General features: G+C 40.4%; 2 protein-coding genes across 2 annotated transcripts; both read left to right on the forward strand.

The window, feature by feature from the left end:
* Positions 1-6,504: 6,504 nt before the first annotated feature.
* LOC138914895 (uncharacterized) lies at positions 6,505-7,317 on the forward strand. The gene has a single exon (XM_070219596.1). It carries the CDS (start codon positions 6,505-6,507, stop codon positions 7,315-7,317), a length of 813 nt encoding a protein of 270 aa, XP_070075697.1.
* Positions 7,318-13,413: 6,096 nt separating this feature from the next.
* LOC138914896 (uncharacterized) lies at positions 13,414-18,974 on the forward strand. The gene is made up of 4 exons (XM_070219597.1): positions 13,414-16,494; positions 17,449-17,539; positions 18,014-18,224; positions 18,800-18,974. The coding sequence occupies exons 1-4, from the start codon at positions 13,414-13,416 to the stop codon at positions 18,972-18,974; spliced, it is 3,558 nt and encodes a 1,185-aa protein (XP_070075698.1).
* The last annotated feature ends 8,269 nt before the right edge of the window (positions 18,975-27,243 follow it).

Consider the following 27,243-nt stretch of genomic DNA (forward strand, 5'->3'; position numbering starts at 1 on the left):
AAAATCCATTGTAGCTAAAAAAAATAGAGGTCGCCCAGCTTTGTGATTGGACACTCTTGAAGTTAAAGGTTCAAGGTACCACTTCCGCTAAATTGTGGCTCTGGGCTACGAAAGGTTTTCTTACTATTAAGCCGCAAAAAGTGCCTAAAAATCGAAAATTTGGAACTTTGACCACGGATTTCTAAAAACTTCGACGTGATGGAAAGTTTCCAAGTATGAGGTAGTAATCTACAGCTAAAATCCTTTCAGGTTTTGTAGCGTTTATTCTTGGGCCAAGAAAAAGTCTTGATTTTGTCGACCTGTGTATTTAGGTCAGAAGACTTGGTCGGTCGCTACTAATTTCGTTGTAGCCGGGCTTTATTTCAGATATAGGCGTCTTTTAACAAATTTGCAGGTTCCAATATAAACGTTAATGTTGCTGATGAAAATTTGGTTGATCGGGCTTGTTAGCCTCCGCTGGCAATTTCCAACGCTGTTCTTGGAACGCAACCATAATCCGATCTTTTAATTTGTTTTGATAATAATATAAGGAATCCTTTAATATTATTATATGTTTAAGTAAGACTCAATGCTTAATTTTATAAAGAAAATCAAATTACCTTCGCGGATTTTTAACACTGATGATTTTATATTTTGTCTCCAGGTCTCAGGTTTTATTCTACTATTAAATTTTTTTAAAGTTGTGCGAAAAATATGAGCACGTGGGTTTTGAAAAATAAACCTTCTATATTTTTGACGCTGAGTACGATCTGATTGAATTGGGAGACTTTTATCAACTGAATGTGCCATGCAAAGAAATCTCTTAATGCACCATTAGAAACTGAGAATAAGCTTTTAACTGTATAGGTTGGTAACGAAGATAAGCCAGATAATAAAGTTGAAAAGCGAGGCTTTATCTAGCAAAGCGTTCGTTCTTGGACCTAAGCAGCGAGTCAAACACAGTGACTTTTAAAACTTCTTGGCTTTGCATATTTTGTCTGACCATCACAGCACAGGTTATTTTATTAGCTTTTACAGTGATAAAAGAAGCTGAAAAACGGTCAGAAAACTTATGCCATGCACTTTTGAAGATCTTTCGCGTGAAATTTTCCAATTACTTTACCGTTCACTTCTAATTCGTAAAAGTGGTTACCGTGTTTGCGAAATATTTTTGCCTTCAGAAATTTGGGATACAGACCTAGTACGAAGATCATATTTACTTTTATTCGACTGATATGCCTTGTTTATGTTTTCCATTATGGCCTCTCTTATTATCTGTAGTTTGTCTGAATCCAAAATTCTTTCTCCAACTTTAAGACTTCCTAATTTTCTTAATAAGTCATAATCTTTTGCATTCGAAATCATATTGTTTCCAAATAGTGCAAAGTAAGGTGAACAACCAATTACAGAGTGATATGCAGAGCGTAATGCAGCTGAAATATTGCTAATCTTGTCGTCCCATAAGCGCTGATCGCCGCCTAGATATGATCGAATACCTGAAATTATTGATCTGTTAAGACGTTCCGAGGCATTTGACTGTGGACTGTAAACAGCTGTAAGCATATGTTTTATACCATGGTTCTCAAGAAATGGTTTAATCAGCGAGGATTTAAATTGTTTTCCATTGTCTGAAACGATGCATTCCGGAACACCAAATACATGAAAGATATTGGTCCTCAGAAACTCTATCACAAGATCAGCCGTAAACTTTCGTACCGGTTTGAGGAAATGAAACTTAGTCAGGTGGTTTAAAACAACAAAAACTCCTACGTTTCCTTTCCTTGATCTAGGATAGGGTCGATAAAGTCTATGTACAGGCGTTGAAATGGCCTTTCGCTAAATGCAGGGCTTCCCATAGGTGGTTTGAGTATTATGTTTAGTGCTAATGATTGTTTACAAACATTACACCGCACAACAAAATCCTTCACTTCTTTTGCCATGCTCGGCCACCCATAACTTCCAGCAGCTTGACTCGGACATACCTTCGTTAAAAAACTAATTCCTGTTGTATATGTACTGATCAACAACCTTAAGATCTGGTAAGCGATTTTGATTCTCGAGTATTGATTTTTATACCCTTGCAGAGGGTATTATAATTTCAGTCAGATGTTTGCAACGCAGTGAAGGAGACATTTCCGACCACATAAAGTGTATATATTCTTGATCACCATCAATAGCCGAGTCCATCTAGCTATGTCCGTCTGTCCGTCTGTCAGTCTGTCCGTCTGTCTGTCTGTCCGTTTCTATGCGAACTTGTCCCTCAGTTTTAAAGCTATCGCGATGAAACTTTCCCAAAAGTCTTCTTTCTATTGCAGGTAGTACATATGTCGGAACTAGCCAGATCAGACCACTATATCTTATGGCTCCCATAGGAATAATCAAAAAAATAATACAAAAACTATTGTACCTTTGTAGAAAGTAGGCGTTTTGATTTTTGACAATGTAAAAACAACATTTTAAGTAGGCATACCTGCAAGGGTATATAAACTTCGGCTGACCGAAGTTAACTTCCTTTCTTGTTCTGCTTAACGTATGCGCTTGACCAAAAGTGTGGTGAATTTAAATCTATTTGTGGTAAAACAACATCAAGCTCACTGATTTACTTTGTTGGTAATCGCGAGAGCGCGTCAGGAACTTCATTCAAACTTTCTTTTCGGTGATCAATGTCAAAAGTGTAATGCTGTAGCTTAAGCGCCCATCTAGCTAAGCCACCGTTGAGATCAGCTTGGCGCATAAGCCATTTTAAGCTGGCATGATCTGTTATTACTTCAAATTCAAGACCTTCCACATACTCTCTGAATTTATCGATGCTTAGGACTGCGGTCAAACATTCCAATTTTATCACACAGTATTTTTGCTGCTGTTGATTTAACTTATCCGAAAAAAATGCAAAAGGTCTTTCTACACCGTCATCATCAAGTTGTGCCAAAACACCTCCAACGCCTGTTTTCGAAGCGTCGCATTGAATAATGAAAGGCTTCTCAAAATTCGGTGTCACCAATACCGGAGCTGAAGTTAATCTGCGTTTTACCTCTTCAAATGCTTGGTTGGCTTCCGCTGTCCATTTGAAGCATTTGGCCTTTTTGGTTAGATCGGTAAGAGGTGCAGTTATTGTTGCGTAGTTTTCTAAAAATCTTCGGTACCATCCGGCACAACCTAAGAACTTTCTGTTTCCTTAACAGATTTGGGAGGAAGTAGGTCTCTAATCACTGATATTCTTTTTAAGTCGACTTTTATGCAACCTTTCCAATCACATAGCCAAGATATCGCACTTCTGGAACACAACATTTACATTTTTGTAAATTCAACGTCAAACCTGCACTTTTCAAAATATCAGCCATTGTTTTTAGGAGACTTATATGCTTAGCAAATGTTTCACTGACCAACAATAAGTCGTCCAAGTAAACAAATACACAGCTCTTGACATCTGGAGGAATTATTGCGTCCATTAAACGACACATTGATTGGGCCGCATTTGTCAACCCAAAAGGATTAACCTTGAACCTATACAATGGTCTCTTTGGCAGTGAACGCAGTCAGATCTCTACAAGATTCATTTAAACCTATTTGCCAAAATGCATGTTTAAGGTCTAGTGAAGTTATAAATTATGCTTTAGGTAATCTTGATAAAATTCCATTAATCTTGGGCTGTGGATACGCATCTTTTATTTTTTTATTTTACAGCGTTTACTTTGCGCGAGTCAAGGCATATTATAAACTTTTCACCTTTTTGGACTACAGCTCCTGGGCTACTCCACGAACAAGTTGCACGTGCCTTTTCTATGATTCCCATCTTTAGCATATCGTCAATCTCTGAATGTATTTTCTTTTCTATTGCAGGAGACACTGAAAAATATCTCTGCTTGACAGGTTTCGATTCTGGACTTATTTCGATTGCATGTTCTAGAATAGATGTTTTGTCTAACCCATATCTGTTGAAATCAGGAAACATTTCTATTACTTCAGTCATTTGCTGTTGCTGCTCAAAATCTAATGATTCAGGTAGTTTCAGTTCGCTAACGCATATAGATTTTTTTAGTTGACTCATCAATCCAAAGGTGTACCAGAAATCAACCCCTAAATAAAGATCTTGTTTCAAATCCGGAATTAAATAAAGAGTTAGCATTTTTGACTGATTGCAAAATGTAACATTAGTTTTTATGGCTCTAAGAATTTTGTATTTTTTACCTCCTGCAGTTTCTATTTGTGAATTGCTTACTTTAAAGTTCTTGTTTTGGTCCAAATACTCTTTTGCTGCTTCTCCACTTAAACACTAAACGGATGCTCCTGAATCCAACGGTCCACCATAAACTTTATTAAATATTTTTACTTCTACAAATGGTCTAATATCCTTTTCTACATGGAGGATTGCATTCAAGCTAACCGATAATCCTTGCGCTTGATCCTTAACTTTCTTATAAAAGTTACGTAACCGCAAAGAGTTTCGCTTAGGACTGTTACTATTACCAGTTACAATTTCTTCACTCTTGTTAAAGATTTTGTTTCTGATTTTATTATAATTTCTTAACCGAACATGGTATGGTACTATAGGGTATAATTTTCCATTTAACTCATATTTCACTAACTGTGCAGATTTAATAAAATCTGGCGATTGATGAGTTAAGTTTTGATCATTGATTAGTTTCTTGTATTGGAACCGTAACTGTTGTTGTTGTTGCCGCTCCACATGCGGTTTCCCTGACAAAATTCGCAATTGGGTCTCTCCACATTCTCTGCTCCACACCCTACACAGAATATTTTTTTTTTCAGTTTGACACTCTGTAAATTTATGACCCTTTTCTTTACAATTCCAACACACTAACGGTTTTTCTGTTGTCCAGTTGATCTCTTTTTATTTCGCTAATTTCATTTTCCATTAAATGCTCATTTATACCTTGCTCAACTATGTCTATTTCATTCACTTTTCGATTGGTAATTCTCGTATTATATGTATTATTGAACTCTTCACTAAATGTTTCTCTTCGTGTTACCAGGCTTCGTTAGTTACCTACCGAATTTATTTCTAAATAGAAAATTTCCTTTCTCAAAAAAGGTCGAAGGTTTCGCTTTAGTATGGTTACTAATTGACTTTCACTGATTGGATACTGTAAACGGTCTACCAACAACATGATAGCATTATGAAATTCGTCAAAACTCTCATTAGGTTGTTGCTTTCGATCTCTAATTAATTCTCTGACGTCGTCATCTGACAATGGGTCATGAAAATAAGAACTAAGGGAAGTACTGAGGCTATTCCAAATTACTTTGTCGACTGTTCTTCTATACCTCCAAAACCATTCACTGGCTTTACCACTGAAAAGTATGTGAATGTGATCACACAAAACCTCAAAATTACCAGCAAGGCAATCGTTTGTTAACGAAGTCACCATGTAAATAAACTTCCCAACAGGCATTCCATTTTTAGCTCCACTATACTGTACTTTCCAACCGCTTATAATATTAATGAATTTCCCAACATCACTTCTACATATACTACTATTACCTACTCTTTCTTAATTATTATAACCACGAAGCTCATGTGGAACAAAAGTAGGAGCGTCACTGTTCGGAGCAGAGCGCCAGCGCCTAGTCATGCGCGCACAGGTGTACGACGGCACCTGCAGCGCTCTTTGCTTATCTTTTGTCGCCGTCTCTCTCATTCTTCTAAAGCTGTCGCTTATCTATTCAGCGACTACTTTGTAGGCCTGCATATATATATTAAGAGCGCTGAGCCAAGCTTTACACTTAGTCCGTTTGCCGCTCCGAATAAATGATATACATATAATAGAACCTATTCGTGCGTTTTTATTTATAACTAAAATAAGGGTGGCATATTCGTTGTTTTCCCCACAAACATTTGGTGACCCCGACGTGATCGCAGTTTTTATCGGAGTCTGCAACTCAATCTCGCGATTGTTTAATATAGTTTAAACAAACGCTTTGTTTCGCTGTCGTTTTCGTGCATTCGGTCACAAACACACGAACATACATTTGTGCATACAAAGGTGCACAGCCGGCCGTTTGATTTTTTGTGCATTTCGCGCTGTGAAAAAACACCAAAACTGTTGTGCAAATAATACTTAGCAAGTGTATCGCATTTAATCGTTGGTAAAAGCGCATATTAAATATATTTGTACATATAGCCATACATACATTCGTTGCCAGTTACATAAATCCGCTGTTGCTAGGCAGGCAATTTATCGGCAAGAACAACAACAACCAAGTTAAAGGTTCCGTTGCATCTGGGCGACGGTTGTTAACCTGTACATTTTTGCGGTAAAAAATATAAGGTGTTTCGTGCCTCTAACGCGGTCGGACATTTTATTTTATTATCTTTTTTTTCTTGTGATCAAAATAAAAATGTCTGATACGGAAAACTCGGTTCGGGCTCAAAATGAATCCACAAGTGACGTTGACTACCACCGAGTCAAAGCCCAATCTACTTTGCGGCAAATTAACTCTATGAAATTTTATTTAAACCCTGAGGCGATTGATCAGTTTGACGAAGCTAATTTGCTAGCGCGAATGGAATGGATCAATTCCGTAAACCAGGCATTTGATTCTGCGCAGACACCGTTGGAAAGACTGGATTTTGCAGAGATCTCGAGCGACCATCGGATTGAATTTGCCGAGGCTTTCATGGATGTGAAGGCGAAACTAAATCGAGGCTTGGCTGCTCATCGCAAGTCGCAATTGCCGGCTTCAAACGCTGCAAATTCAACATCTATTGATCTCACTAATAATGCGGATCTCTCTTTTCGATCTAGGAAGCCCCGGTTGCCAAATATGGAAATTGCTCGTTTTAATGGATCCTACTCTGAGTGGCCCGAATTTCTTGCGACTTTCAATACGGTCATCGGAAATGATGATAAGCTAAGCGACATTGAAAAACTACAATATTTGCGTTCGAGTTTGGGCGGCGTGGCTCTGGAAACCATACGCTCGCTCGAACCCTCGAATGCTAATTACAAAGAGGCTATGAATTTGCTGGTTAATCGATTTGATAATAAAGTTTTACACTTTCAGGCACACGTTCAGGCAATATTTGGTTTAAAGGGTGTCGAGAAGGGATCGTCGAAGGGTCTTCGGGAGCTCAGTAATTGCATGAACTCGCATCTGCGAGCAATTCGAACCCTGTCCACTACGCAACAAATTTTGGATGGACTTTTAATTAACATCGTCACTCGGAAACTGGATCAGAGGACGCGGGAAAAATGGGAAGATGATTTGTCAATCACTGAGCTGTCCACCTGGGATGCTATGGAGTCATTTTTGGAAAAGAGATGCAGGATGATGGAAAACTTGGATCAAGCCTTGGTAACTCAAACACCAGGCTAGCAGGTGGGAAAAAACTTGCACAAATATAACCAAAATTCACTCATTGCTGCTGCTACTAACTCAAATCATTTGATATGTTTATTTTGCGATGCACGGGATCATTATTTGCCAAAGTGTTCTCGATTTTTAAATTTGAGTCCGAATCTTCGATATAGAGAAGCAAAGAAGTTGCACCTTTGCCTCAACTGTTTGCGCAAGGGGCATAGTTTGCAGCAATGCAAGTCGACTCACTGCAAATATTGTCGTATGAAGCACCATTCATTATTACACATGAACCATGACCCATCCGCAACATCCGCCTCATTTTCATCTCCAACATGCGATCTATTCTCGAGCTCTCAGCCATTGCCTTCTACGTCATCAGCATTAGTATCATGTTCGCATACATACATTATCGCATCCTAATCGTCATTTACTGAGCCCTCTACCCAAAACCTCAAATATTTTGCCGATCGACTACGTGTTGCTTCCAACTGCTATTATCTACGTTAAGAATAGAATTGGAGCATTTATGCCTTGCCGAGCAATTTTAGATTCGGCTTCCCAGCTTAACTTCATATCCTCTCGCTTAGCTAGCCAACTAAATTTGAATCATAGAAGATCGCAAACCTCGATTTCTGGGAAAGGAGAATCTTCCATGATCTCTGATAAGACTGTCGACATTCTTGCGCAATCACGGGATGCAAGCTGTGCGGCATTCACAGCGGTTGTGACTCACAGGATTACTGATTATCAGCCCCATTTCAAAATAAAAGCAATATCATGGAGGATACCGCAAAACATTTCGCTCGCGGACCCTCATTTCAATCAATCACAACGAATTGACCTTTTACTTGGCGCTGGGTTGTTTTTCGAAATAATTTCTACGGGACAAATTCATTTGGATAGGGCTTTGCCAACTCTTCAGAACACCAAACTTGGTTGGATAGTCCCTGGAGGGTTATCATCGAGTATGCCAACTCATAAATCAGTTTTGCAAGCCAGCATCAAGGACCCAGCTGATCATTCCGATGGCACACTTGCCGCCATAGTAAAGCGGTTTTGGGAAATTGAGGACTTCACTTCGTCTAAGCCATCTTTATTGCCGGAAGACTTGCGATGTGAACAGCTTTTTACTGAAAATTTCACTAGGCTTGGAAACGGCCAATACTCTGTTCGTCTCTTGTCCACTTCCGGATTACTCTAGGTGATTCTTATTGCCTGGCTCGTCGTCGCTTCAAGAGTTTGGAAGCTAAACTAGATAGAAACCCAGCCCTGAAAGCTCAATACTCAGCCTTTTTGAAGGAGTATATTGATTTAGGTCACATGTCTCTTGTAACAAAGGAACCGTCAGAAACACAATTCTTTTTGCCCCACCATTGCGTACATAAGCTTCGCGTCGTTTTTGATGGATCTGCCAAGTCAACCTCTGGTAGCTCTCTGAACGACTTACTTCTGGCAGGACCAACAATTCAACAAAAAATCTTCAATATACTGCTTCGCTTTCGATTTTTTAAAGTTGCCCTTTGTGGAGATATCTGCAAGATGTACCGTTGCGTGCGTCTTTCGTACCCGGAAGACTTTTTGCAGTGCATCGTTTGGAGAGAGACCTCCACAGAAGAGTTGAGCGTTTTTAAATTGAACACGGTGACCTATGGAACCAAGCCAGCTGCCTTCTTGGCTATAAGGGCCATGCATCAACTCTCTTACGATGAGGAGGAATCATTTCCTATTGGATCAAAAATTGTTCGTAGAGATTTCTATGTGGATGATTTAATATCTGGTGGGGACTCAGTTGAAGAGGTGAGAGAAATTCGTCGTCAGGTGAAGGAACTACTGTCGCGAGGCCACTTTCCAATCCGCAAATGGTGTTCGAATGAGTCAGCAGCCCTGGAAGGAGAGTCTGAATGCGACAAGGAGCAGCTTATCAAATTTCACGATGGATCGGACGTCGCCAAGGCATTGGGACTAGTCTGGGATCCATTTTCTGATCAACTCCTATTTAATTTTTCTCAACTGCCAATTAACCAACGACCCACTAAGCGGGTTGCATTGTCAACGATGGCCAAATTCTATGACCCACTCGGTTTAATAACTCCAATTATCACAAAATGTAAGATTTTTCTGCAATCACTATGGAGTGCGAACGTGGATTGGGATGACGCACTGCCAGAGCCCATTCATTCGTCATGGGGGGAGTTGACCTCACAGTTATCGGTCGTACAGAACTTAAAATTTCCACGATTCGTAACCAAAGGCCGCCGTTGAGTTGCATGGATTCTGCGATGCTAGCATGTCAGCTTATGGGGCGCGTCTATACTTGCGATCGGAGACCAATGGAGAATCGAAAGTTCATCTGCTTTGTGCCAAGTGAAGGGTAGCTCCATTGAAGGCCTTAACAATTCCAAGATTAGAACTTTCCGCAGCGCTTTTATTGGCAGAGCTAATCGTAAACGTCAAGGAAGCCATAGATTTCGATTTCACCTTGCATTGCTGGTCGGACTCGTCTATTGTGTTGGCGTGGATTCGGCAACCTCCGAGGGAGTTTAATGTTTTCGTATCAAACAGAATCGCGAAAATTCAGGAGATGACGAAAGATATGACTTGGCATCACGTTCCTACAAACTTGAATCCGGCAGACGTCTTATCGCGAGGATGTACCCCGAGAGAATTGTTGGAACATTCTCTTTGGGCTAACGGGCCTCCATTCCTTCTGCAAAGTTCGTCGAATTGGCCGTCCCTGCTAGACTCTGTAAAGGATCTTCCAGAGCGCCCTTCTGTGGCGCTGATTGGGACCGTTTGCATAGACAGTTTATCAAACTGCAAATTCCTCAACTCTTTCGATAAGTTGCAGCGCGTATTTGCATACATTTATCGGTTCATTTCAAATTGCAGAGCCAAATATGCGCCGTTAAAAGGTAATCTTTCGGTAGAGGAGATCAACTCTGGGACTGTACTTCTTTTAAGGTGCATTCAACAGGTTAACTTGCCGAAGGAGGACGTATCTCTTAGCCAGGGCAAGCCCTTTCCACAGAAAAGCAAGCTGGTGTCACTTAGACCTGTACTCGGCTCCGATGGGTTACTTCGAGTTCCGATACTGTTGCCCAAGGATCATCCAGTCACCAAGGCGATCATTGTTTACTATCATGAGAAATATTTGCATGCAGGATCGCAGGCGCTGCTTGCCGCATTACGGCAAAGGTGCTGGCCGATTGGAGGCCGCAAATTCGTCGCCAGCGTTATCAACAAATGCGTCCGATGTTTCAGAAAGAAGCCTGTTACTTGGGAGCACGTCATGGGTAGCCTGCCAGCAAATAGAGTGCAGCCCAATCCGGCCTTTCATACCACAGGAGTGGACTATTGTGGGCCATTCTATCATAAGGCAGAGGCCAGAAATAAGGCACCCCACAAGTGCTATATCGCCGTCATTGTCTGCTTTTCCACGAAGGCCGCTCATTTGGAAGTGGTCCAGGATCTCACTACGGGTTCCTTCATCGCAGCGCTAAGGAGATTCATCAGCCTTAGAGGCAGTCCTCGTACCATTTGGAGCGACAATGCTACCAACTTTGTCGGTGCAAAGAGCGAGCTTGCCGAGCTGTAAGAGCTCTTTTTGAGCGAGCAGCACACAACATCGATATCTTCAGTCTGTTTAGCTGATGGGATCGATTGGAAGTTCATCCCTCCTTCGGTGGCTTATGGGAGGCTGCTGTCAAATCAGCTAAATTTCACTTCTACAGAGTCGTCGGTGCATCCGTCTTAGCCATCGATGAATTAAGAACTCTTGCATATGAGATTTCTGCCATCCTTAACTCACGTCCACTCTGTCCAATTTCAGAAAATGCTGAAAACCTTGAGGTGCTAACACCGGCGCATTTCCTAAAGGGTTCCAGCTTCACTAAGTTTCCTGAGCCTGACATTACTCATCTTCGCGAAGGCTGCCTCAGCAGATGGCAGCGTGTGACTCAGATGCAGCTACATTTCTGGAAAAGATGGAGCAGCGAGTATTTAATCCTTCTGCAAGAGAGAAGCAAGTGGCGCGTCGAAACGTCTAACATCAAGGTTGGAAGTATAGTTTTGCTGAAGGAGGACAACGTTCCACCCTTGAGATGGCAGCTTGGGCGCATCGAGGAAGTCATACCCGGCGGGGACGGAGTCATCAGAGTAGCTATGGTCCGTGTAGTTACGAGTCTGATCAAGCGAGCCGTCACCAAACTAGCCGTTCTGCCCATCGATTCCGAGATAGTTGGAACCTTACCTCTTCCAACGGGGGGAGTATGTTCGGAGCAGAGCGCCAGCGCCTAGTCATGCGCGCATAGGTGTACGACGGCACCTGCAGCGCTCTTTGCTTATCTTTTGTCGCCGTCTCTCTCATTCTTCTAAATCTGTCTCTTATCTATTCAGCGACTACTTTGTAGGCCTGTATATATATATTAAGAGCGTGGAGCCAAGCTTTACACTCAGTCCGTTTGCCGCTCCGAATAAATGATATACATATAATAGAACCTATTCGTGCGTTTTTATTTATAACTAAAATAAGGGTGGCATATTCGTTGTTTTCCCCACAAACATTCAAACCGAATGCTGGAGATATATTTCTTCCCCACTCTGGCTCAGTATTAGATGCAGCTTCATCTGATCTTCGATTTGCAGAATCCGAAGTCAATCTCGAAATTTGTCGCGATAGTTAAATTCATATTGTCAAATTGTGAACTTAATCGTTGTTCTACTTGGCTTATTATTCCCTATTGCCTATTATTCTCCAAATTAAAGGAATTCTGTCTATTATTTTCTCTAGGTGTAACCTGTTCGATTTCAGCTGTTGTTGTCTCTGTCTCCGGTAATCTTTTCTTTCTTTTCTTTTGGGCACTGGATAACAATAATCTTCCATTGGGATCGACTTCATTGTTTTTCTCTACGTTTTCGCTTGGATCAACTTCCAATAGACTATTTCTAGTAACACTATGACTACAAACTGGACATAAAGAGGAACTATCAAGCCATTTTAGTATACACAGCCTATGATATGAAAGATAAATTCTTAATTTTTTAATCAATCAAAGGAATTTTTGTCATATAATTACAGGGGTACCAAAAAATTGAGACACATCATCTATGTTTTTATCAATACGCAAAACGATAACTTTTTAAAGACAACATTGTCTTTAATAATAATGCAAAAGGAAAATTCTTCTGGGCAGTAAAGTTAATGACTGGCATAATAACCTTAAAGAAATCCACAGGAGATGTTCAGTCGCAGCAATAGTTATAAGTCAGCGCTCTGAAGTATCATATATCGGGTCAAGCCGTCAGCAACATTATCAATGACCCACTTATTGGCACAAGCTTATTCTGCTGAATTGTAACTATCCGGGCTTGCATAATGCATAATAACCGACACTTTTTGCTTTATACCTATTCTGTTAACCTATGCACTTTTTACCTATAAATAGCGTTAAGTTTATACAATAAAATCAGTAACAATTTTGACTCCTACAATCAAGTTGTACTCATTCTGCATTCAACAGAGGCTGTCGCTCTAGTCTTCAGATCCTCATATGCAATCCTTAGTCCAACTGGTTCAAGTTCTAGTTGCGACGACTTTAGGCAGACAGTTTATGTACTGTATGCCAGGCACCTAAGCCAATCAATAAACATTTTGGTGACCCCGACGTGATCTCACCAAGAGATCACACCATAGAACACAACGTTGGAGATATCTTCCATACAAGTCCTTTTGCCCAAGTCGTCAACAAGGCGACAGATTAAGGACACCTGAGCAAAGTCGACTCAGGAAGTTGGAAGACTGGTCAACAAGGCGACCAGCTCCGTCAACGATTTGATAAAATCGTTTCTTTGTGATCCCGGTAAACGGATTTAGATCATCCAATCCTGGACACATTCTCGAAGTTGTCAACAGGCGACACTTTGAAACCAGAATCAAACATTCTCAGAATACGAGAACTCAGCACCACAGTTGCTGTTATCAAATTCACCCAAATCATTCATAAGTGTTAAAAGCTTCTTAGACCATTTCGGTTGCGAATAGGAGCGTATCCAGCTATACAAGCAAATAAAACACTCCCAACGGGTCAGAAGTTTTAACACAAGATAATAAAGATGAGTGACATGGATGAGCAAGCCGTCAAAGAAGTACTAGACGTGCAAGAGGAGATCAGTCAAGAAATCTCTAAATTTATCATCAACTTCAAGAAAGATTCATCGGAGAGGAAATCAAGTCCGAACTATTATGAAAATAGACTAACCATTCTCGATGACGCTTGGAATCGATTCACAACCAATGATCTCAAGATTCCTCAAAAGTATAGAACTACGTTATACATGAAGTTCTATAACGACTGTCGTGAGTCATACGACAAATATCGAGCTATCATACGGGACGGCATGGAACAATCAACAAGCCATGCCGAGGAAATTCCAGACCCAACTGGTAACCCTGCAAGCATTCAGCATCCCACGATAGGGTTCCAGAAACTAATATCTGCATGTCGTCGACAAAAGGCAATATCAGATTCTATTAGGCGCGCTCTGAAAGAGTATTCAGGTACGGGAAAGAGCGTAACAAGTGATTTGATAAAATCACTATGGGCGCAAACGCAAGAGATCCATTTCTCGGTACATGAAGAATATGATGATCCAAGCAAAGGAGGATATGACATGAAATCCTTTCTGAAACTTGAAAAGGAAATTCAAGATATCTTAGGAGCAAAATCAAACTCCTCTAGCAATGAAGATATGCATTTGCCCAGAGTCAGCATCCCCAAATTCGATGGGGATCTACTCAAATGGACTCAGTTTTTTGACTTATTCAAATGCATGGTCCATGATACTAACATGCCGACGGTACGGAAAATGTGGTACCTAAAAACCACCGTAACTGGAGAGGCTGAAAGATTGATAAGACATATCGATCTTAAGGAAGAAAATTACCTCAGCGCCTGGGGTATATTAGTCGATTCCTACAACAATCCCCGACATGTGGCAGACACGATTCTCAATCGTTTCCTGCATCAAAACACAGTTAGTGACGATCCAAGGTCATTAAAAGAGTTGTACATTACAACTATCGAGTCTCTAGCATCATTAAAGGGACTGGGCATCGATGTATCAAGTTGGGATACAATATTGATTGCCATCATCAAGCAAAAATTGGATCTTGCAAGCAGAGCCCTATACGAGCAGTCGTTAGATGGGTCCCGAGAGTTACAGGGTCTCGACACACTGCTCAGCTTTCTGGACCAGCGCATCCGAGTTCTTGGAACAGGAAAAAAGGGACAACAATCAAGAAAGGAACAGAAGGGTCCTACATGCTCATCAGCCAGTACTGGAAAAGGACCATGCTGTCAATTTTGCAAAAGGAATCACTGGCTCTATAAATGCGATGACTTCCGCAGCAAAACAATACCCGAACGAGTTAATTGGGTACAAAAACAAAGACTGTGTGTCAACTGCTTCAGCAATGACCATAAGGCAAAGGATTGCCGTGGTCGCCCGTGTTTTAAGTGCGACAAGAAACATCATACTTTGTTGCATCTGGAAACCGCATCAGGTGCATCATCCAATCAACATTCACCTACTGTAGGTGCAGCAAGCAACAAGAATTATAACTTGCTGGCCACAGTCAAAGTATCAGTGAAGGCTAGCAATGGTCAAGTTGCTACCTTCAGAGCGCTGCTAGATTCAGGATCACAAATAAATCTGATTTCCGAACGAATGGCTTCAGTACTATCACTGAAACTTCATGGAACTTCTCTACGGATCGAGGGCATTGGAGGCAATCCAAAAACCAGTAGAGCAAGAGCAAACGTTCAAATAAAATCAATGCATAACGCCTTCACACAAGAAGTTGAAGCCTTTGTCCTACCACACATAATAGCTGATCAACCGGCACATCAGTTAAATTCGGCAAGCCTACAAATCCCAAGCAACATAGCTCTAGCCGATCCAAATTTCGATAAGCCAGGAAAGATTGACATGCTTATCGGAGCAGAGCACTACTATTCATTGCTGCTGCCAAACCAGTCTATACTAAAGACAGGAGGACCAGTTCTTCAGAATACAAAACTTGGATGGATCATTGCCGGACGGATCTCCTCGGATCACGATTCAGCGGCGGTTTGTGCCGCCGCAGCTACAGACGAAGAAGTTGACACACTATTGGAACGATTCTGGACTCTAGAAAATCTTGAAACCGAGGAAAGGCATCGATCACCAATAGAGGCTCATTGCGAAATGCACTTCGTAGGAAACTTGGGAGTGGCAAAGGATGGCAAATTTGTTGTGAAACTCCCATTTTCTGAACAGTCTTCAGCCCTGGGGGCATCACAGAGAACAGCCACGAATAGATTTCTGGCTCTAGAAAGAAGAACGTCACCTGAAGTCTGGAAAGACTATGTGGACTTTATGGATGAATACGAAGCACTCGGACACATGAAACAAGTGCATCAAACAGATATACCCGCTAATCACTACTTCATTCCACACCACTGTGTGCTAAAGCCGGAAAGCAGTACAACAAAGTTGAGGGTAGTATTCGACGCTTCATGCAAAACCACCAGCAACAAGTCTTTGAACGACATACTCTATGCTGGACCCACGGTGCAAAGCGAGCTATTTGCAATTCTATTACGCTTCCGCACTCATAAATACGTGTTTACAGCGGACATAGAGAAAATGTATCGGCAGGTGTGGATACACCCTGATGATCAATATCATCAACTAATCGTCTGGAGAATGAATCCATCAGATGATCTTAAATATTGTCGACTCAAAACCGTAACATACGGTACAACGTCAGCCCCATTCCTAGCAACAAAATGCTTAGATTACTTGTCCGAGAAGGCAAAGGATCAATTCCCGCTTGGATCGTCTGTTCTAAAGCACGATTTCTACGTAGATGACTGTCTCACTGGAGCAAACAGCGTTGCGGAAGCAGTCCAAATTCAAAAGGAATTAAATAAAATACTGTTACCATCCGGTTTCAAGCTCCGAAAATGGTGCTCCAATAATGGGCAAATTCTAACAGACGTTCCCGAAGCAGACACCATCAAAACCGTCAAGCTAGACGAAACATTGAAACACTACAGTGTCAAGACGTTGGGTTTGGTATGGATGCCACAAAGGGATCAACTGTGTGGGCGATCCCAGAAAAGCGAGGCGTCAATCATCACCAAACGCGTGGTAAGTTCCGAGTCAGCACAAATTTTTGACCCACTTGGACTATTTGCCCCCGTGGTAGTAAAGGCAAAAATATTTATGCAAACGCTTTGGGCGCTGAACCTGAGTTGGGACGATGAGCTCCCTTAAGAACTTCAAAATGATTGGAAGAACTATCGATCGGATCTCCAAGCATTAAACAGTATGCAAATTCCTAGGCACATCTATAATGGAAAGGTTCCAGTCCATCAAGAAGTACACACATTTGTGGATGCATCAGAGCGTGCGTACGGAGCAGCAGTATATATAAGAGCTACCTACAAAAACAATCAAATTTCGGTACGACTTCTTTGCTCCAAGTCACGAGTGGCTCCATCCGCGAAAGAAACTTTGCCCCGCCTTGAACTATGTGCTGCGCTGTTGGGCGCGGAACTAACACACAGAGTAAGAAAGGATTTGCGATTACCAATCGAGAAGGCTTCTGGATACTTCTGGACTGACTCAACTGTAGTTTTGTCCTGGATAAACGCATCGTCGGCCGCATACCACACGTTCGTCTCGAATCGGATAGCAAAAATCCAAGCTGTCTCAGATCCATCTCAATGGCGACACGTGTCCTCGGCAAACAATACAGCAGATGTGCTATCAAGAGGAATTGCAGCCAGCAAATTATCAGAACATACCCTCTGGCTGTATGGACCACTTTTTCTACACGGTTCAAGTGACAAATGGATCAAGAGGCCCATAATCGGTCTAAGTGATCTTGAACGGCGAACAAAACAAGTGAGTCTTCCAGCATGTCAGGATCAGACAGGGGAAGAACTCTATAATTGCAAGCATAGCAATAGTTTTCGAAAGCTACAAAGAATTGTGGCATATATGATGCGTTTCTGTTACAAAAGAAACAGATCAAGTACAACCACTCTATGCATTGGTGAACTAACTCACGCTCGTACTATCATACTGCGCACCATTCAGAAAATTGACTTCGCATGTGAGTACAAGCAACTTGTTGCCCACAAGGCCGTGGACAAAAAGAGCGCTCTCGTCTCTCTATTCCCCATGATCGGTAAGGATAGCCTCATCAGAGTCGGAGGGAGATTAGAAGAATCTAAACTCCCGTATAACGCAAAGCATCAAATCTTGCTTCCTTACAATGATCCAATAGTAAGAATGCTGTTGCGAGAAATGCATGAAGAGAACATGCATTGCGGTGCTCAGGCGTTAAGAGCCATTGCCAGACAGCAATATTGGATTATCAATGATAAAACAATGGCGAGGAGCATTATACATTGTTGTGTCAAGTGTACAAAGGCACGGCCCAAACTAATGCAACAAATCATGGGCAATCTGCCAGTCGACCGAGTAACACAAGCTCGACCATTCTTTAATTCTGGTGTTGATTACTGCGGGCCAATTTGGATTCACCATAAACTCCGTGGAAAGAGACCAGACAAGGCGTATATTGCAGTTTTCTGCTGTTTCGCTACGAAGGCAGTACATCTAGAGTTGGTAAGCGACCTAACAACAGATGCATTCTTAGGTGCCCTTCGACGGTTCTTGAGTCGACGTGGAAGGTGTCAGACCATCCATTGCGATAATGCAACCAACTTCGTCGGCGCCAACAATAAACTAAAGGCCTTAGAAGAAGCGATCTTCACGGATAAGGCACAAGCCCAGATCATCAACCATTGCAATCAGAGACAGGTGGATTTTAAGTTCATACCGCCCCGAGCTCCATCGTTCGGCGGGCTGTGGGAGGCTGCAGTAAAATCTGCGAAACGGTTACTAGTATCAGTCACAGCCACCGCATCATTGACGTTTGAGGAGCTTAACACTGTAATAGTGGAAGTCGAAGCAATTCTTAATTCTCGACCTATTACACCCATGTCGTCTGATCCTACGGATGTGTCTGCATTAACCCCAGGCCATTTTCTGATTGGTGAGCCACTAACGGCCCCACCCGATGTAAATCTCTCCCCAACCAACAAAACGTTGGTAAAAAGATGGGAATTAGTGTCCAGACTTAAGCACGCATTCTGGAAGCAGTGGTCAATGGAATACCTTCAAGAGCTTCAAACGCGCAACAAATGGAAGACCATGTCGCAGAACGTCAAAGAAGGGCTACTTGTATTAATAAAAGAAGATAACCTGCCGGTGATGAGTTGGCCGATGGGAAAAATAGTAAAGACATACCCTGGCAAGGATAATTACGTACGTGTAGTAGACGTAAAAATTGGTTCTCGCGTAGTTCAGCGACCAATCACACGGCTTGCCCCGCTTCTTAAGGAAGAAGTATCGACAAAGCGGTCTAACATTTCCATCGAAGGAGCAATAGTTTCAGAAGGGATCCCAAAAAGGAAGAAATTGGACAGCCAACCTGCACCAACCAAGAGAACGACGAGCAGCCATCACCTGAACCTACCCCACGAAGTTTGCGTTCAGCATTAGCGATGGTTGAACACGTGTTCAACGGCCGGGAGAATGTTCAGTCGCAGCAATAGTTATAAGTCAGCGCTCTGAAGTATCATATATCGGGTCAAGCCGTCAGCAACATTATCAATGACCCACTTATTGGCACAAGCTTATTCTGCTGAATTGTAACTATCCGGGCTTGCATAATGCATAATAACCGACACTTTTTGCTTTATACCTATTCTGTTAACCTATGCACTTTTTACCTATAAATAGCGTTAAGTTTATACAATAAAATCAGTAACAATTTTGACTCCTACAATCAAGTTGTACTCATTCTGCATTCAACAGAGGCTGTCGCTCTAGTCTTCAGATCCTCATATGCAATCCTTAGTCCAACTGGTTCAAGTTCTAGTTGCGACGACTTTAGGCAGACAGTTTATGTACTGTATGCCAGGCACCTAAGCCAATCAATAAACAGGAGAAATTATATTTCTATCACCAAAATTCATATTTTAGCTCATAAAACAATAATTGTCGGTTATATTCGGACGGCTATGTTTAGTATGAAACCACAACATAAGCTGTAATCCAGAAATTTTCTAGGACAATTATGTTTTTGGCCAGACCTGAACGAATAAGGCTTAACGGATGTAAGTGTTAAGTTCGATGAGAGCCCTTATTTCTTTTGCCTCTTCCTTGCTCGTTGCCCCACGTTGGGCGCCACTTTGTAACGATTCTCATGCGACCTGAGTTGCCAGTAACTAGACTTAATTTGATTGTGGTTAGCACTGGGACGTTTTTCGGCTAGGACTGCGTCGGATAGGGGGGGATCTTTAATCAAATCTAATTATCGAATTTTACAAGAGAAATTTTTGTGCTAACCTAGCCAGGTGTTATAAATTTTAATTATGTTTATGCGTATTGTTTCTTATAGAGCCTGGTGTAAGTGCCCTTTATTACCCGCCCAACCTTGTTAATACTTTTCAAAATATGTTGTGCATTAACCCTATAGTAAATAGATGTGCGCTTGTTCTTTTAGTACCCCATTATATTTATCTAATAATCTTTCTTCATATTAAACATTCAATTCAAAACTTGGTCTCGAAGGCATTTAACATAATATTAATAATTTCGGTCATTTCAGTAGTTCATTGTTCCGATTAGACATTTCTGGTAGTACTCAATTAATATTAATTTTCAATTTAGTTTTAGTATAAGCTTGTCCTAGGCTTCATCTGATTTTGCATTGACATTGTAGGGTTCATATTCATGCTTAAAAATTCATTTAAATTCTTTTCTTCTTTTTCTTTTAAATTTTAAACCACAAGTAAATGTAAAAAATCATAAATCTAATTGTTTTATCTTCAGTTTTCCTATCTTTTGTTTTTACATATATGATAGCTAAAATAGTGTTTTAATATGTATGCTTGTTACCTTTTGATTCCACGTGTGCATGCAGGCCTGTAGCTGTGTGGGTGTAACTTATATAATAATTTAGGTTAAGTAGTATTATGGGTTATATAAAAACAAATATTTAGGTCAGAAAACTTGGTCGGTCGCTACTAATTTCGTTGTAGCCGGGCTTAATTCCAGATATAGGCGTCTTTTAACAAATTTGCAGGTTCCAATATAAACGTTAATGTTGCTGATGAAAATTTGGTTGATCGGGCTTGTTAGCCTTCGCTGGCAATTTCCAACGCTGTTCTTGGAACGTAACCATAATCCGATCTTTTAATTTGTTTTGATAATAATATTAGGAATCCTTTAATATTATTGTATATTTAAGTAAGACTCAATGCTCAATTTTATAAAGAAAATGAAATTACCTTCGCGGATTTTTAACACTGATGATTTTATATTTTGTCTCCAGGTCACAGGTTTTATTCTACTATCAAATTTTTTTAAACTTGTGCGAAAAATATGAGCACGTGGGTTTTGAAAAATAAACCTTCTATATTTTTGACGCTGAGTACGATCTGATTGAATTGGGAGACTTTTATCAACTGAATGTGCCATGCAAAGAAATCTCTTAATGCACCATTAGAAACTGAGAATAAGCTTTTAACTGTATAGGTGGGTAACGAAGATAAGCCAGATAATAAAGTTGAAAAGCGAGGCTTTATCTAGCAAAGCGTTCGTTCTTGGACCTAAGCAACGAGTCAAACACAGTGACTTTCAAAACTTCTTGGCTTTGCATATTTTCTGACCATCACAGCACAGGTTATTTTATTAGCTTTTACAGTGATAAAAGAAGCTGAAAAACGGTCAGAAAACTTATGCCATGCACTTTTGAAGATCTTTCGCGTGAAATTTTCCAATTACTTTACCGTTCACTTCTAATTCGTAACAGTGGTTACCGTGTTTGCGAAATATTTTTGCCTTCAGAAATTTGGGAGCAAGTTTTGCGTTGAATTTATTTAGTTTGCTACTCAGAACAAAATTTCGCCTATAAACCTGATCTCCGATTTCATATGTTACATACCTAGTACGAAGATTATATTTACTTTTATTCGACTGATATGCCTTGTTTATGTTTTCCATTATGGCCTCTCTTATTATCTGTAGTTTGTCTGAATCCAAAATTCTTTCTCCAACTTTAAGACTTCCTAATTTTCTTAATAAGTCATAATCTTTTGCATGCGAAATCATATTGTTTCCAAATAGTGCAAAGTAAGGTGAACAACCAGTTACAGAGTGATATGCAGAGCGTAATGCAGCTGAAATATTGCTAATCTTGTCGTCCCATAAGCGCTGATTGCCGCCCAGATATGATCGAATACCTGAGATTATGGATCTGTTAAGACGTTCCGAGGCATTTGACTGTGGACTGTAAACAGCTGTAAACATATGTTTTATACCATGGTTCTCAAGAAATGATTTAAACAGCGAGGATTTAAATTGTTTTCCATTGTCTGAAACGATGCATTCCGGAACACCAAATACATGAAAGATATTGGTCTTCAGAAACTCTATCACAAGATCAGCCGTAAACTTTCGTACCGGTTTGAGGAAATGAAACTTAGTCAGGTGGTTTAAAACAACAAAAACTCCTACGTTTCCTTTCCTTGATCTAGGATAAGGTCCGATAAAGTCTATGTACAGGCGTTGAAATGGCCTTTCGCTAAATGCAGGGCTTCCCATAGGTGGTTTGAGTATTATGTTTAGTGCTTTTGATTGTTTACAAACATTACACCGCACAACAAAAATAATTGGTGTTGGCAGCCGGGTCACTAAATAGCTAAATCAGATATTTAAAAGCTAGAAAATTATTTAAGTGAATTTAATTTTTGAAATTAAGGTTACTTTTTTCATAAGAATGAACTATCCTAATGGATAGTACTTAATTAAAAATACTCACAGTCATAACGCAAGCAATTTTATATTTTTAAAGAAATTTTCAGAAATTAAGTTTATTTTATAATTTTTAAGCTTTTAATTTTAGCTATTTTTTGACCCGGCTGCCGTCACCACTCATTTTTGATTACATGTCGCCGCCTATGATAAATCTTAAATTTGGACTCTGTCAAACGAAAAAAGTGGAAAAATCCGAACTTTAAAAATCCACCATAAATCCAGTTTTCCATGGATTTAGGCCATATCCGGCTTGTTTTATTCGGTAGGATGTAAACTTTAAGTTTGTACCCATTATGATTTTTCCACGGATTTATTTCGAGTTTTTACAATATATACAGCCGACTTACAGTCGACCAAAAAACACGTTTTTCAACTTTGTCGAGCTTCTGCGCTGCCATTACTTATCCGATCATATTGATTTCTATGGCAAAGTTAAGCTCTGATCTATTGACTTTAAAATAAAACTAAAGATGGCCCAATCGGATGGATAACTGCCGAGAAATAAGAAGAAATTCGAAAAAAGTCAGAAATTTAACATTTCAAACTTTAAAAAATCTTTTAAAAAAAACTGTGCCATCGAAAAAAAAATTAGTGCTATTTTCGTGATCTAGGGGTCCAAAACTAACAGAATTTGCCATAAATTGCTGGGGATCATTTCGGCTGTAAACTAGTGTTATCTTTCTTCATATTAAACATTCAATTCAAAACTTGTTCTCGAAGGCATTTAACATAATATTAATAATTTCGGTCATTTTAGTAGTTCATTGTTCCGATTAGACATTTCTGGTAGTACTCAATTAATATTAATTTTCAATTTAGTTTTCTTTCAGTTTTAGTATAAGCTTGTCCTAGGCTTCATCTGATTTTGCATTGGCATGTAGGGTTCATATTCATGCTTACAAATTCATTTAAATTCTTTTCTTATTTTTCTTTTAAATTGGAAACCACAAGTAAATGTAAAAAATCATAATTCTAATTGTTTTATCTTCAGTTTTCCTATCTTTTGTTTTTATACCCTTGTAGAGGGTATTATAATTTCACTCACATGTTTGCAACGCAGTGAAGGAGACGTTTCCGGCCACATAAAGTATATATATTCTTGATCAGCACCAATAGCCGAGTCTATCTAGCCATGTCCGTCATTCCGTCTGTCTGTCTGTCTGTCTGTCCGTCTGTCCGTCTGTCCGTTTCTATGCGAACTAGTCTCTCAGTTTTAAAGCTATCGCGATGAAACTTTCCCGAAAGTCTTCTTTCTATTGCAGGTAGTACATATGTCGGAGAGAGCCGGATCGGACCACTATATCTTAAGGCTTTCATAGGAATATTCAAACAAATTTAAGAAAATTCATTGTAACTTTGTAGGAAGTAGGCGTTTTGATTCTTGACTACTTAAAAACAAAATTTAAATAAACAGAAACGCTGAATCTGGAATCCCTGGAACTGCACCGAGTGAGCATTCTTTTATCTACAAGGGTATATAAGCTTCGGCTGGCCGAAGGTAGCTTCCTTTCTTGTTACATATATGATAGCTAGAATAGTGTTTTAATATGTATGCTTGTTACCTTTTGATTCCACGTGTGCATGCAGGCCTGTAGCTGTGTGGGTGTAACTTATATAATAATTTAGGTTAAGTAGTATTATGGGTTATATAAAAACAAATATTTAGGTCAGAAGACTTGGTCGGTCGCTACTAATTTCGTTGTAGCCGAGCTTAATTCCAGATGTAGGCGTATTTTAACAAATTTGCAGGTTCCAATATAAACGTTAATGTTGCTGATGAAAATTTGGTTGATCGGGCTTGTTAGCTTCCGCTGGCAATTTCCAACGCTGTTCTTGGAACGCAACCATAATACGATCTCTTAATTTGTTTTGATAATAATATTAGGAATCCTATAATATTATTATATATTTAAGTAAGACTCAATGCTCAATTTTATAAAGAAAATGAAATTACCTTCGCGGATTTTTAACACTGATGATTTTATATTTTGTCTCCAGGTCACAGGTTTTATTTTTACTATTAAATTTTTTTAAACATGTGCGAAAAATATAAGCACGTTGGTTTTGAAAAACAAACCTTCTATATTTTTGACGCTGAGTACGATCTGATTGAACTGGAAGACTTTTATCAACTGAATGTGCCATGCAAAGAAATCTCTTAATACACCATTAGAAACTGAGAATAAGTAACGAAGATAAGCCAGATAATAAAGTTGAAAAGCGAGGCTTTATCTAGCAAAGCGTTCGTTCTTGTACCTAAGCAACGAGTCAAACACAGTGACTTTCAAAACTTCTTGGCTTTGCATATTTTGTCTGACCATCACATGCCTATAACTATTAAAAGTTTGGCCAATTGGCTACGAAAAGAATTAAAAATTTGTGCCAAGTGGCTAAACAGAAATAAAAGACATTGTTTTTTCTAGTTGGTTAAATTATTTATTTATTATAATTTTTTTTTTTATTATTTATTTATTTAGTTCTTCTTCCTAACGCTACAAGTGTAATACTTTAAATTTAATGCGCTAGCCACACAGGACAAGTTAATTTTGTGTCAGTAATTTTGACTTAACTCTAATTCACAAATTTTAATTATATTTAAATTAAATCTAAAGCTAGGGTCGCTATGTTTATTTTACGTCATGTTAGATGCTTGGAGATGAGAAATTAATTTAGCCTTAAACTGCGCTGCACTACTAATATTTTGTATAAAGTTTGGTAATTGGTTCCATGATCTGATTGCATAAATAAAGAATTGCCGGTCAAAAAGCAGGGATCTATGCCTTATTTGAATAATTGTATTTGTTTTACGCGAATTGGAAAATATAAGCGTTTCAAAGAGGTAGCTAGGTTCTTTAGTAAAAATTATTTTATGTAGGTATACTAACACTCTCATTTTCATCCAGTCTGCCGAGTGTAGTTCAAATATTTTGTAAGCAAATCCTGTGACGTGATTAAATCGATGCAGATTGAATACGAATCTCGCAATGCTAATATAGGCCACTTTAATTTTGTGCTGGCTGATTGAATCACTGTTTGCTAAAACTTCAATCCCATAAAAAAGTGGTGGGATCAGACACGATTTGGCAAGCAACAAGCGTATGTTTGTGGGTAAATAATTTAATCCATACGTTTTCCCTACAGCTGCGTTAATGTGATCACTCCAGGTCAGCGTACTATTAAAAACAAAGCCCAAGTTAGTGGCTTTTTCAACGTATTCAATTGGTATGCTGTTTAAAACTAAGGGCTGGATGGAGTTAATGCTAATTTTCTTTTTGTAAATTATGAGGCACTTGGATTTCGCCGAATTAAGACCTAACCCGTTATCTTTTGCCCAGTTGCTTATTTGGACCAGTTCACTATTATTACACACTCATCTATTCTATGTAAGGGACGACTCACATACATCTGGACATCGTCTGCGTACATATAGACATTACAATTTGATAACGCGGAAGGAAGATCATTCACATAAAGAGTAAACAGCAACGGACCAAGAACAGAACCTTGAGGCACGCCACGTTTTAGAGCAGGGGTGCTCAAAACTGCCTTATGGCAGTGCAGTTACAAACACCATTAAAGTAAAAACACACGCACGCGAGTAACAAGTCACACACAGTCATGAAAAAGACAACAACACTTTGCATTGTGAGTTGAGGAGAAAAAAAAGTTCAATGGAATTTGTTGTTGGCTTGGCTCGCTCTTATCTATTGCGGATACCGACACAAAGAGGACGCGGTTTGTGCATAGGCAAGCATTGCGAGTGCACTGCCGTATGCTTAGTGCTATTACAAAAACAATTGTGCTCGTGTGCCATAGGACTGAGCACCCCTGTTTTAGAGATACAAAAGAAGACGACACATTTGAAATTACAATGACAACGAAACGAAAAAACTGGTGGTTATAATTATTTATTGGGCAACTGCGAAAGCGAAGACGAGAAAAATGCGTGTGATCGATATAAATCAATTTCAACGATTAAACGACTATATTTTCACAAAGTTCTAAGAGCCTAGCTTAACGACAGTTGACGAAGACGGGGCGAATTCGCAGAGAGCGAGAGAGAACTTTATTGTGCACCCGCCTTCGTCCTAAACTAACTTACACTAAACTTCAGTAACGAATTCAATAATCTCTCAACACTGGCCCCGTTGAACGCTTCAGGCTTCAACCAATAGGAAGCGGCGCCAATTTATGAATGGCCCGCCGAAAAACGCCTCCTCCGCTCGTCCTTACGTCGACGACCCTGACCATGCCGTCCTTCCCTGCGTGCCTGGCGATGATTCTCCCCAGGAGCCATTGTTGGGGCGGAAGGTTGTCCTCGGCCACGACGACGAGATCTCCCTCGCTGATGTTCGGCTGCTGCTGGTGCCACTTGCCCCGAATTTGTAGGCCCAGGACATATTCCCGGGACCATCGCCGCCAGAACATTTGCCTGACTGACGAGACAAGCCGCCATCGCCGTAAGCAGCTGAGACCCTCCTGGTCCGGGGTCCCGAGTGCTGGTGTGGCGAGCAGCGGCCCGCCTGTCAGCAGGTGCCCGGGAGTCAGCGCCTCTCCGTCGCTTGGGTCTTGGCTAATCGCTCCGAGCGGGCGGGAGTTCATCACCGCCTCGATTCCGACGAGCACTGTCGCCAGCTCTTCTGCGCTTAGGAGCGCGCTGCCCACCGCCCGTAGGAGTAGGTGCTTGGCAGATTTGACACCTGCCTCCTATAGTCCGCCCATGTGCGGAGCCCGAGGCGGTGTGAACGCAAACTCGCATCCGCTTTTTGATGCGAATTCGCGTATCGCGTCGGCTTGCTCCTCGACCCGCTCTCGAAGGGCCTGGAAGTGGCGACTGGCTCCATCTTCGGCGCCCAACGAACCTTTGAAAAGCCAATAAAAAGGAATCTGTGGTTAAATCTGAAACAACTTCTAGATGAACCGCCTTGGACGCGAAACAAACAAAGAGCGAACGGAGACGATCTGCGGGTAATTTTCCCATAATTTGTGTCATCAGTCGAG

Source organism: Drosophila takahashii, chromosome 2L (genome assembly GCF_030179915.1).
Source record: "Drosophila takahashii strain IR98-3 E-12201 chromosome 2L, DtakHiC1v2, whole genome shotgun sequence".
Taxonomy (NCBI): Eukaryota; Metazoa; Arthropoda; class Insecta; order Diptera; family Drosophilidae; genus Drosophila; species Drosophila takahashii.

Coding starts and splice junctions, on each gene's coding strand:
- LOC138914895 (XM_070219596.1), top strand. CDS start 6,505: ATGGAATGGATCAATTCCGTAAACCAGGCATTTGATTCTGCGCAGACA.
- LOC138914896 (XM_070219597.1), top strand. CDS start 13,414: ATGAGTGACATGGATGAGCAAGCCGTCAAAGAAGTACTAGACGTGCAA. Junction 17,540..18,013: donor CTCTCTATTCCCCATGATCG/GTAAGGATAGCC, acceptor ATGCATTCTTAG/GTGCCCTTCGACGGTTCTTG. Junction 18,225..18,799: donor GCTCCATCGTTCGGCGGGCT/GTGGGAGGCTGC, acceptor TTTCCATCGAAG/GAGCAATAGTTTCAGAAGGG.